The sequence below is a fragment of the Mustela nivalis genome, assembly GCF_964662115.1.
Source record: "Mustela nivalis genome assembly, chromosome: 4".
NCBI lineage: Eukaryota > Metazoa > Chordata > Mammalia > Carnivora > Mustelidae > Mustela > Mustela nivalis.
In genome coordinates this window covers 146,568,117-146,580,846 of record NC_139023.1, presented here as the reverse complement: position 1 = coordinate 146,580,846, position 12,730 = coordinate 146,568,117, and the positions used below count along the sequence as shown (strand labels likewise).

The window sequence follows — 12,730 nt, the reverse complement described above, 5'->3', positions numbered from 1 at the left end:
TATGTTTTGTGAACTTAACAGAAATTAAACAGAAATGGAATTCAGATTAATTTGACTACTTGTATGTAGTTATGTGGGTGACATTTAAAGACTAGGATTTTTATATATGTGGAGTTATTTTATTTTTGTCACTTTTTTCCCTGATAGCAGTGAAAATTTATATATGATTTAGATAGAAAAACATTTTGAATTTAAACCTAAGTAAAACAGATTTAGGAAAAAAAAGTTTATCATCCAACTTAATCATAATTTTGTCTGTCTTATTTGGAGATGTGAAATTCAGGTAAGATTTTACTTACCTGAAGGAGAATGGGGGGCAGGGGAGAAGCAGCAGGCAGAGGGACTCCACATGTGGAGTCTGACTCAAGGTTTGGTCTCAGGACCCTGAGATCATGACCTGAGTGGAAATCAAGAGTTAAGATGCTCAATGGACCCACTCAGGTGCCCCTGGAGACATGGAATTTTGTATTAGTATTACCTAGTAAAAGTAACAGGATAGTTTCTCACAGATTCAGCCATCTGTTGTGTTTCATACCTCCTGAAAGTTTTACTTGTGAGATAATCAATTAATTTGATTGCCATGGAGAAACTTTGAAAATCTAAGAAATACTAATCTAATAACATTTATTTTTTTAACAAATTCATTTTTAGAATAGTTTTGTTATATTAAAAACTTTTACACTTGAGAGTATTTTAATTTTGCTTTTTAGTATACACAGTCAAATGCTATTTATGTAATTTTTAACTGTATCAAAATGACATGGTTATTTGCCTAGGATCGAGCACATAGAATTGGACAAACCAAGACTGTTAGAGTGTTCCGCTTTATAACTGATAACACTGTGGAAGAAAGAATAGTGGAACGTGCTGAGATGAAACTCAGATTGGATTCAATAGTCATTCAGCAAGGTAAGCCTTAGAACTTTAAGAAATTTACCAGGTTGGATAAACAAATGTTTTTTTCTTAGATTTATTAGATTCTTATTATTGAGGATCTGTGGAATCAAGCTGGCCAGCCTGAACAATATTTATATTCCTGAAAATAGTAAGCTTTAGTTTAATAAGAGGATAGGTATGGGCTCACGAAGGTTGAAGTTTGCATATTTGCTTTGCCAATTAGCAGTTCTTTTATACTATCTAAGCGTGTTCCCTCATCTGTTAAATGGGGATAAAGAGAATTAAAGTTTATTTTTAAGGATTAAAGGGGAAAATACATATAAAATACCCAGCATTCATTGTGGTAGATATTAAATAGAACTGTGGTGAGTATAATTTACCTGTTAAAAAGCACTCTGTTAATTAATTATGCTGGGGTAAAATGAAGAAGTAAAAATGAAACTCAGAGAATCTGATGTTGGTTTTTTTTCTAGTCTGCAGCTGTTTACTGAACAGCTACCAGATGCCAGGCATTGTTCTTAGTGCTGAGAATACAGTGGTGAAAGAAAGCAACAAATATTCTTACTCTCATGGAGTTATAATTTAGGGAGGGTGAATCAAAATAAACATTTATGTAAATAGGACTAGAGGGTGAGGGTAGGAATCCTCAGTAACCTCAGGCTCATACTGGTTTCTTTCATTCTCAAATTTGCATTATGAGCATGTACTTTTTATCTGTTATATAGAGATAGAGAGATAACACTGTTAATATTGTTCACTGATGATTCCATATTGTATGACTTCATTTTGTTAACCGGCTTTATAATTTCCAAGTAAAGGAAAGGAGTGTTAAATTTCTCTCATATTCTATTAATGCCAACCGTAGTGTTAGCCACATCTCTGAATATGTGAAAACAGTTAATGAAGGCTTATTAGTTTTTATTATCAAGTGCTTGCTTCATGCCAAGCAATGTGCTACATACTTTGCATCCATTATTTCCTTTAGCCAGCTTAAGGTTGGCATGGGAAGTAGAGGCAGGTCACTTGTTTACCATTCATATAGGTAGGAAGTGACTCATCTAACACCAAGAGCTATATTAACTATTAGAGTGAAGTATTTACTTATGAAAATCTCTGGAGCCTGCCAAAACAGTAAGGTTTCTCATGGTAATGTAATGGCTAGTTCTTTTCCCCCTCACATTCTTCATTCATGTTTTTAGAAAAATATCTGCTTTGTAGTATTTTTAATTATTCTCATCTGTGAAACACTTTTTAAAAAAAGAAGGAAAATTAATTTATAACCAATTTAGAAAAGCTGTTTGAGTTTTTTTACTTAGTTTTTTGGTTTTGGAGGGGCAAATTTTAGAGCCAAGTTTTGTGCTAGTAGCTTTGTATTAGTCAAATAGCAAGGTGTATACCTTATGTATTAGTGTCTTTGGAGTGTAAGGGATGTAATTAAAAATAATGAGAAATCATAGAACTGCTTTATGTCTGAATAGCTTCCCCTCTGTCCAATGGGGAAGTGGTTTCAGTAAGACTGAGAACATTTTGATAGCAGTGAGATGGCTTTCAAACCAAAGAAACATGTTCTAAAGATAAATCCTAACTTTGAAAGTCACAGGTGTTAGTGGATTCTGTTAGGGATCCAAAGCCATGATACAAAAGCATTGAAGATCCAAGAGAACAACTTGGGTCCGTATCCACTCATTTGTTACAAGTTGGTTGGAATAGAAAAATTGAAGCTTTATGTAAGTGTATGTGAATGGCCCTTTAGGGTAGAAATAATTCTTTATGTTATAGTATTTTGGTTTGTCTTGATTCCTGTATTTTTGAAAACACAAATTACAGGGTTGGCCAAATTCCTACCAGTTGAAGATCATGATCTTAGTTTTCTTAGGTTGAATGTCTTTGATCAAAATTAGCTTTGGAAATTTTCAGAAATTGATGTATATTTTAGTCTTTAGCTAAAGCTTGGTAATATGAAGGGTTTTTTGTACTTCATTTTTTTTTTGTACTTTCTAAGAAAAAGCTTGATGGAGTATTAGTATTAATGTTTTTCTGCTTATTAGAAACTTCTTGTCTAATTATGATCTCATCATAATCTTTTTAGCAAGATTAAAAAATCTCATCATAATCTTAAAAAAATCTTGCTAATAATTTTTATTTTTAAATATCCCAAATCTATTATTCAGCCTGTATAAGAATACATTTTTTTGAGATGGTATACATTAGGCTTCATTATGTAATAGATTAACTTTAGAATACTTTGAAGGTTACAGCTAACATTCTGGCATTGTTTTATGTGAAAATGACGATTCTCAGAAGTAAATAAAAAATTAATTGAAGTTTGAGGCAAAATACATATCACATCTAACATTTAAAATTCCAAGTTTTCAGTAAAACAAACTTTGTTCAATTAATAGTATACAACACATTTTTTTTTTTTTTTTTTTTCCAGGAAGGCTTGTGGATCAGAATCTGAACAAAATTGGGAAAGATGAAATGCTTCAAATGATTAGACATGGGGCAACACATGTATTTGCTTCAAAAGAAAGTGAGATTACTGATGAGGATATTGATGGTATTTTGGAAAGAGGTGCAAAGAAGGTAAGGAATAGGTTAAATGATAATGTTTTTAATATATAAAATGTTCTAAATCAGAACCGAGGAAACACTTGTTACGTGAACCAGAAAAAGAAGCTTTTGTGTACTGTAAAGCCTTATTTTTAACTATAGTGCTGAAAAATTTTTTTTCTATTCTCAATCTGATAAGCTGTTTTTTTCCCCTGCAGACTGCAGAGATGAATGAAAAGCTCTCCAAGATGGGTGAAAGCTCACTTAGAAACTTTACAATGGATACAGAGTCAAGTGTTTATAACTTTGAAGGAGAGGATTATAGAGAAAAACAAAAGGTAATTTTTGAAAGACATTTTGGTTACTTAAAGACTTCATTTTACTTGGAACTTGGAATTTTAAGTGTTAGGTATAATGCTTTGTAAATTTGTTTCAAAGCAGTCATTTCTGTATATTCACATCTAAATTATTTTCATTTTTATATTTTTATACATTTTTACATTTTTATATGTAATATGAAATTGTTACACCCTTACTAGATTATTTTTAAACAGAATTAACTGGTAATGAAGGGGAAAAAGTCCTAATTTCTTAAGTAATATTTGTTAGTTTGTAGAGAAATTAGAAAATACCTACAAGTTGGAAGAAAAAAAATAGTTCTACTCAGTGTTTTTTCTGTTAACATTTAGGCTTGTATATCTTCTGAATTTTTTCTAGGCTAAATACATATCTACGTTTTTCTCCTAGTTTGAGTTACAGCATACATTCTGTAGGTTCCCTCCCTCCCCTCTCACTGATTAGAATGTTCTCCATTTGGGCAAGAAATACTTACTGTATATCCATACTCTTCACCAGACCCTGTTCTTTGTATTAGTTAATTACATAGTTTTGAGCAAAGTAGCATAGTCCTCTTCTCGTAAAGCTTATTGTTCAGGATTTTACGACTATCTTACTATTTACAAACAGTAGTTGTAATGGTGTACACAGTATGTGTTGTGTTCAACTGAGATTTGTGACTGTAAGTAAAGTTGGTGATATGAATTGTTTCCCATATGCTAGATTGCATTCACAGAGTGGATTGAACCACCTAAACGAGAAAGAAAAGCCAACTATGCTGTCGATGCCTATTTTAGGGAAGCTCTTCGTGTCAGTGAACCTAAAGCACCCAAGGTGAGTTGATAGAGCAGTAAAATATCCAAAAATATTGGAAATGTAATCTTTACAATTTTTTCTAAAGTATTTTATTTTTTTAACTTATTTGAGAGTGGTGGGGAGAGCAAGTGCGCAAGTAGCGGGGAGAAGCAGGCTCCCTCCTGAGCAAGAAGCCTGATAGAGGACTCAATGCCAGGACCCTGGAATCATGACCTGTGCTGAAGGCAGACACTTAACCAACTAAGCCACCCAGGCTCCCTTTTTTTCTTATATTCTTACAGTTAAATCAGATTGAGAATTAGAATCTTTTGTGGCTTCTTCTAGTATATTTCCTTAACTCTTCTTAAAATTAGTTGTGAATGTATGCATTTAAAGTTTTTAAAGTTCATTTTTAATGATAGATTCAGTTGCTTAGAGAATTGGCCATCATAACTTAAGGAAAAAGGAAGATTACAATTCATTTAAAGCAAAATAATATTTTTAATAGATGATAACTCTTTTTTCTCTAGGCTCCTCGGCCTCCAAAACAGCCTAACGTTCAGGATTTCCAATTTTTTCCTCCGCGTTTATTTGAGTTACTGGAAAAAGAAATTTTGTATTACAGAAAAACTATTGGGTACAAGGTAATGGAAATAACACTATTCATAAACTAATCCGGTTTGTTTTTAATTTAATAAATGGAGGACATGTCAGTATTTTTTTTCATGGTTGGATTAAAACATACAAAATATTTGGTTGGTTAAGAATTTAGTTCATCACATACTTTCTAAAATCTACTGATGGATGACTTAAAGTTTTTTTTTTAGGTGCCTCGAAATCCTGACCTACCAAATGCAGCACAGGCACAAAAAGAAGAACAGCTTAAAATCGATGAAGCTGAACCCCTTAATGATGAAGAGTTAGAGGAAAAGGAGAAACTTCTAACACAGGTATATATATATATATAGTCTTTACTCAACATAAAATTTAGTAATCATCACTTTGTACGGTACCATGCTTAGGTCATGTTGGGGTATACAGAGAAGTACAAGTATACAGCAAAAATATTACTTTTTCATGCAGCATTCCTTACTTACTTTCACTGAGATTTAATTCCTTGGTTATGTAAGCAGTATGTGATGTATTGCTGAAAATGCATGTCTTTTTCTTCCAAAATGGAATAATTGGAAATGATAAAGCATGAGCATATAGATGTGTGCTACATTTTGATTGTCACTTTGATTGTCATTTTGATAGTTATTGAGGTAATTGAGAAGATCATAGATTTGCACCAGCCTTGGTAGAGTAGATATTCTTTTGATTACCTTTCTTCTGTATTTTCTTTTCCTGTGACTCTTCTGCATTGGAACAGTACTAAGTTACCGTTCTCTATTACATGTCTCTCTTTAGTATTCTTTTAACAGTCTTTATGGTTTAATTAGGGTCTTTTAGAATTTGGCCTTAACCTATTTTTGAAGATTTTTCTTCCATTTTCTCACTTTATACATCTTAGCTCTTTAGTCTATGTTTATTGCTGTTTACAGACTCCTGCTAATCCAGAGTCCAGCAAAAATGTTACTTTTTCATGCAGCATTCCTTACTTTCTTTCACTGAGACTTAATTCCTCTGTTATGTAAGCTGTATGTGATGTATTGCTAAAAATGCATGTCTAAGTGTATGAAAAGTTAACCACTTTAAAAGAACTTAAAACCTAGGAGTAATTGAAAATGTTTTAGTACTTTAGAAATGTTGGTACGTGTAGTATTATCTTGTCCACGTTCAGTGTGCTGTTGTTAAACGTTTTGTTTCCATTGCCTTGAAGGGCTTTACCAATTGGAATAAGAGAGATTTTAACCAGTTTATCAAAGCTAATGAGAAGTGGGGTCGTGATGATATTGAAAATATTGCAAGAGAAGTAGAAGGAAAAACTCCAGAAGAAGTTATTGAGTACTCAGGTAATTTAAATATTTTAATATAAGAATATTCTCAGATTTCTGGATAGCTTTTGAGGAGTTCAGATTTTGTAATTCTGAATTATGTTTTGATAAGCTAAATTTTGCCTCCACTTTTAGGGCCTTATTTTTTTGTGTTTTTAAAAAAACTGGGTTGGAAAATGTCCTCTTTTTAAAAATGGCATAGTTACTTTTTTACCCTCGCTGAGTATTGCTGAGAAAATAAGAATAGGTTTGATGTGCTTTCATTTTATGCTTCTCAAGCACTATGTGCCTGTGTTTCCTTAAATCACTTGGATTCTGAGGGCGCCTGGGTGGCTCAGTGGGTTAAGCCCCTGCCTTTGGCTCAGGTCTTGGTCTCAAGGTCCTGAAATCAAGCCCCGCATCAGGCGGTCTGCTCAGCGGGGAGCCTGCTTCACTCCCAGCCCCACCCTACTTGCCTGCCTCTCTGCCTGCTTGTGATCTCTGTCAAATAAATAACATTTAAAAAAAAAAATCACTTGGATTCTCAAGCAAGGAGGTACAGTTGTGGTGCTGTGAGTGTGCTTAGAATTCAAGAACAGAAATTTAAGAGTTGGGAGATACTTGTAACGCCTATTTCATCTCATTTTTTTTTTTTTTTTTTACAGTTAAGGAAACAAACTAAATAATTGACTTATTTATAGTACTAGATATGAGAAAAATGGAAACACATTTCTTTTTTTTTTTTAAGATATTTTTTATTTATTTGACGCAATGAGAGAGAGGTCACAAGTAGGCAGAGAGGCAGGCAGAGAGAGAGAAGGAAGCAGGCTCCCTGCCAAGCAGAGAGCCCGACGCGGGGCTCGATCCCAGGACCCTGGGATCATGACCAGAGCCGAAGGCAGAGGCTTTAACCCACTGAGCCGCCCAGGTGCCCCGGAAACACATTTCTTAATCCTTAGCAAATTATTTATGATAAATTACTTCTATTTTCTCCCTTCCTGCACCTGTCCCATCTGTCCCAACTTTTACTGTCTTACCAGCTGTATTCTGGGAAAGATGCAATGAACTCCAGGACATAGAGAAGATTATGGCTCAGATCGAAAGGGGAGAGGCAAGAATTCAAAGAAGAATTAGTATCAAAAAAGCACTTGATACGAAGGTACTTTTTGTATTAATAAATACGGTACTTAGTGATATAACTCTTACCTGAGAATATGCGAGGTAAAGTAACTTTTTAAAAGGAAATGAGCGTTGTGTATTGTGTAAGACTGATGAATCAGAGCTGTACCCCTGAAATAAATATTTTATATGTTAATAATGAAATTAAATGGTGGTTTAAAATGAAGATTTTCTTCAAAGAACAATATTCACATGCTATAGATATTCTTAAAGGAGTTTATCTTAGTACTTCAGTTGTTATATCTGGGTTAATTTCCCTGTGATTAGCTTTTTCCTACAAAGTCTGATCCTGTATTTCTCTTTAGAATAATAAAGACTCTGAAGTTGTTTTATAGCAGAGGTTGTATAATGCAGTTGAGGTGCTTTGGGTAGAAAATTCTGATTTGGAATGGAACATTTTTAGCTAATCTTACTAAAGCTAAATTTGAAATACAGATTATGTAGGATTTATATTTTATATAAAATTTGACTTTGATAGATTGGACGGTACAAAGCACCTTTTCATCAGCTGAGAATATCATATGGTACTAACAAAGGAAAAAACTACACTGAAGAAGAGGATCGCTTCCTAATCTGTATGCTTCACAAACTTGGATTTGACAAAGAAAACGTTTATGATGAATTACGACAGTGTATTCGCAACTCTCCTCAGTTCAGATTTGACTGGTTTCTTAAGTCCAGAACTGCCATGGTGAGTCCCTGGGCCTTTCTGTGTAATGTAGCAAACAGTTTAGAATAAGTATTGATTAATATTCTTTAAGGTAGGGTAACTAAGAGAAAATTGTGGTTTCACCCCATCTTTGGAGTACATTTTTGTTACAATACTGTAAGTACCATGGGTTAAATCAGTTCCTTAGAAAATAGTTCTCATCTACAGTTAGCAATCTAATATCATGGATAACTTGAAAAATTTCTTGGTTCCATCCTCTTAATATCACATACCTTTTAACATCACTACATAGGATAGGGAGTTTTTTATATTTTAGTCAGGTTCTAAATAGAAGGAAATACCAGCATCAATTTCACCTTCTGAATTTGAAGATCCTAATTTAAAACTTGTATTTTTCAGATAATTTTGGTTTTATAAATGAACACATTTCTGTGAGGAAGGAACTCTCATTCAGGCATCTGCCTGTCTGGATTATTTTAATATAGCTTAAGGTAGTAAAACACTTTTATTTTCAATACTAGCGTATTTCTCAGAAGCAAGTTCCATTCCTAATGACCTAAAGTTATAATTCAGGGAAGTTTAGCTTCAGTAAATTGCCCTTTTTATTATGCATTAGCCATTTTGAAGCTTGAAACTTTCATCTTGTGTTCTTTAGGATGATAATGCCCAAAATGCTCTGTAGTCTTAAGTTTGGGATATACTGGTGTAAGCAAAGTTTAATCATTTTAGTGAGATTTCTCTCAGTGTATTTAAAGTATTATATTACCAGTCTTCAAGACAGGAGACACTGCACAGTCTTTTCATGTTTCACCACAGGAGGATTATTTTTCACTAAACATCAACTGGCTACTATTTGTGTATCCTTGTTTGGGAAATGTTGCACTATAAAATGCATAAATAAAATTTGGGGAAAGACTGATTCAGTTGCTTACAGCTCTGTCTTCTGTCTTTAAGTGGGAACAATTTATATAGTTAATAATGATTTTTTAAGTGAGTGAAACAAAATACGTATCATGTTGATTTATCAGTATAATGCCATGGTCTTAAACTTATATCCAAACATGTTTCATGTTAGAGCACACATAAGAAATGATTCTATGTGTATGGACCCTTCTGATAAATACTCTTGCCTTAGAGCCAAGAGTATTCAGACCTTAGCTCATCTGTACCACATTCTGGCATGTGTGCCACAGTTCACCTGTTAAATACAGAACTTTAATATAGTTTATTACCTTCTGTCTCTAGATTATATTGCAAATATTTCTAAAACTTGTATATTCTATAAGCTAGTATTTTTAAATGATTTTGTTGCAGTTTATGTAGTATCACTTTTTACAGGAAAACCATTTTGCTTACTAAGCAGTCAGCAGTAATGAAAATAGACTTCCATTTTCTTCAGGGTTATATAGTACTGTTACGCTACACTTTATACAACCTCCACAAAGGATTTTAGATTGCTAGAGAGAGATGTAGATATCATAGACTTCTATGGCTAATTTTCCAAAATTGGGAAAGCTGGCATTTGATACACTGATTGCCATAATTCTAGTAACTGTACTTTTAAGGGAAAGAAGATGTACACTTAAGTTCTGGTTGATTTTGACCCTGAAATAGGTGCACTTAAAGTTTTAGATATGTAATCTAGTTCTCAGGCATAGATATTAAGTAGCAATATAGCATATATTATTTTTACTGCTTGAATTTCTAAGGGAAGGAAGGATTTAAGAGAAATAACAGTATGACTTTAAAGAATGAAGTAAAAACATTGATATCTTTATCTTCATAGCATGGATTATATATGAAAATCAGTTCTTTTGGCTGTTTTAGATTTTATCTGGGGGAATGTTTAATTATGTAGTATGCTGTTAAAATGTTACAATTTTAAAAACTAGGTATCATGAAAACTTGTCGATGGAAAATACATGTTTACCATATAAATTTATGTTTACAATTCAGGAGCTCCAGAGGAGGTGTAACACCTTAATTACCTTGATTGAAAGAGAAAACATGGAACTAGAAGAAAAGGAGAAGGCAGAGAAAAAGAAGAGGGGACCAAAACCTTCAGTAAGTATTCATGAAAGTGTAAATATTTTCTTGGAAGACTTTTCTTTGTAAGAATTTGAACATTACTTGGCTATCATTGATATGTTAGTCTTTTTTGTAAATATAGCCTTGAGTTGCTTTTAAAAGTATAAATTATATTTGACAGCATTATGTGGGGATTATCACATAATGGGATGGTATTCCATAATTTGGGGATTCATGAAAATCTGGGAAGGTATGTCTTGTGAATGCCAGGACCCTACACTTTACCTTGGGAGTGCAAGGTATAATTTTAGAATATGTAAAGAAATATTAGGAAAGTGGTGGCTTTACAACCTTTACTAACTTCTAAAATTTAGTTTATTGTCCCAGTGGTATCTTAGGAATGTGAAAACAGTTATCTTAAGAGGAAGAAGAAGTCATCTTTTTATTTAATAATAATTTAGAAAGTCATGAATAAACGAATACCTGAGTAATGTTTTTTATGTAAAACGTCAGAATAATTAATACTGGGTTTTTTTTGGTATCAGGGTATGTTAATACTTGGTGTATTGATTTACTATTGCAGATTATTTCATTGGTATTAAAATTTTTTGTGTTTGTAAAAGGAGTAGATAAGAACTTGGAGAATTAAGATTATTCTGGGTAGGAAGGTCTAATATTTGTCACTATGTAGCAGTTATTAGTAAAGAGCTGATGTATTTTACCTTTAATACTAGTCTTGTGATGAAAAGGAATCCTTCTGTTCATTTGTAGACACAGAAACGTAAAATGGATGGAGCACCTGATGGTCGAGGAAGAAAAAAGAAGCTGAAACTATGAATATATATATGTTCCATAATCACTAACTTTAAACCAGTAGTTCTTTAATTTACGGGTCTTCATAAGATGTACTGTACAATGCTCAATTGTTATGTCATTCAAAGACATCAGGTTCATCTGTTTACTGAGCTTAGAAACATAGTACGTAGTTCCACTTTTTTAAATGCAGCAGCTGTGTTGAAATTTTTTTTTTTATCATTAACACTTGAAGTAATAAAACAGGCTTCATTTATTAATAAATGTTTCATTTGATTTATTTTTCTATTATAGTTCCATTTGTGAAGATTGTGACTTTGTTTATCAGCTATAATTTCTACACTCAAAGCTTAAAAAACAAGCAAACAGCTAAAAAAAATTGCAAATAACATTTGTCCCTTTGGTCTTCACTTAGTTGTGTAATTGTTTTAATTCACTTTGCCTTTGCAGAAATTTGGGTATCTTTGTAGTGCTATATAGAGTCTCATCTGGGAAGATTATGTAAATTGCATTCTCCTTGATTATTATATGGGTAGAATGGAACAAAAGGCAAGACAAATTATCATTAAATTCTATGCATATTTCTGTTAATGCTTTGTTTCTATAGTTGGTTCTGAGGTGTGAATATGCCCTTTTCTGTTGGAAGACTGGCCTTTTAGTTATATAGCCAAAGACATGTAGTATTTTCTGGTTCCGTAAAGTGTTACTGTACTATTTTGTAAAAGGAATATTATTTTTAATTGTTTGGTAAATGTTTTGACAAATTACCTTCTCGAAGCAGCCACAGCTTAGAAAGATAACGTCAAAACTAAGGTGGTTTTTGTTTTTTAAAAAGACTCAGCCAAAATAAGGTATGGATTTGTCATACTGTTAAACTGAAATTGGTAACAGAATGTGTGTCCCCTTCCAGTTCACCTTTTTTGAGTTTTTAGAATAATTGAAATTTTTATATTTTAAAATAATTTCTAAGTGTGAACGGCAAGATTGAGTATAATAACCAGTTTTTATTTTCTATGAACAGACTTGATAAACTGGAGACCTTGAAGCAGGATTACCCAAATTGTAGTGTCAGGATTTTAGCTGTACCAGAGGCCTTTATGTGCTACACATAATTTGTATAAAGTTTTATATGTGCAAATTGGGTACATAAACAGTTCTCCATTTTTCTAAGGGAATGCAATAAATGTAGCATCGTGAATAAATATAACTTTTATAATCCTTAAGTGGTCTTTTCTTTCCATTTATTTGATTTTCCCCTCTTAGGACATTATCTCTTTCCCTTAGATTTCTTCTAAAATTTCTGTCATTTGTCATCTGCCCACATATAATTGAGATTTTTATTTATAATGGTGATTTCTAAAGTATTACTTTTACTGCTTACTTTTCCAAAATGTGGAGTTGTTGCTGTGTCAAGCATAGCCCAGTGTTACGATAAGTTGATATGATAATCTGAGTTTCTGTTCTGCTTCCCCCAAATTGACCTCATTTTAACCTGGGATTCTGGAAACAGTTATGGGCGGTTACTTTTTCATGAAAAGTGCTA

The 12,730-nt window shown here is 32.8% G+C and overlaps 1 protein-coding gene across 3 annotated transcripts in view; it reads left to right on the top strand.

The window, feature by feature from the left end:
• Nucleotides 1–12,410, top strand: part of SMARCA5 (SNF2 related chromatin remodeling ATPase 5) — a 41,103-nt gene extending 28,693 nt beyond the window's left edge. For all 3 annotated transcript variants that reach the window (XM_082728298.1, XM_082728297.1, XM_082728299.1), the window contains 11 exons: nucleotides 777–909; nucleotides 3,335–3,483; nucleotides 3,669–3,788; nucleotides 4,510–4,620; nucleotides 5,112–5,225; nucleotides 5,409–5,531; nucleotides 6,404–6,536; nucleotides 7,538–7,656; nucleotides 8,155–8,367; nucleotides 10,303–10,410; nucleotides 11,146–12,410. In XM_082728298.1, coding sequence (XP_082584424.1) covers nucleotides 777–909; nucleotides 3,335–3,483; nucleotides 3,669–3,788; nucleotides 4,510–4,620; nucleotides 5,112–5,225; nucleotides 5,409–5,531; nucleotides 6,404–6,536; nucleotides 7,538–7,656; nucleotides 8,155–8,367; nucleotides 10,303–10,410; nucleotides 11,146–11,211 — 1,389 coding nt within the window. In that variant the 3' untranslated portion in view covers nucleotides 11,212–12,410. The remainder of the gene's footprint in view (nucleotides 1–776; nucleotides 910–3,334; nucleotides 3,484–3,668; nucleotides 3,789–4,509; nucleotides 4,621–5,111; nucleotides 5,226–5,408; nucleotides 5,532–6,403; nucleotides 6,537–7,537; nucleotides 7,657–8,154; nucleotides 8,368–10,302; nucleotides 10,411–11,145) is intronic.
• Nucleotides 12,411–12,730: the final 320 nt, after the last annotated feature.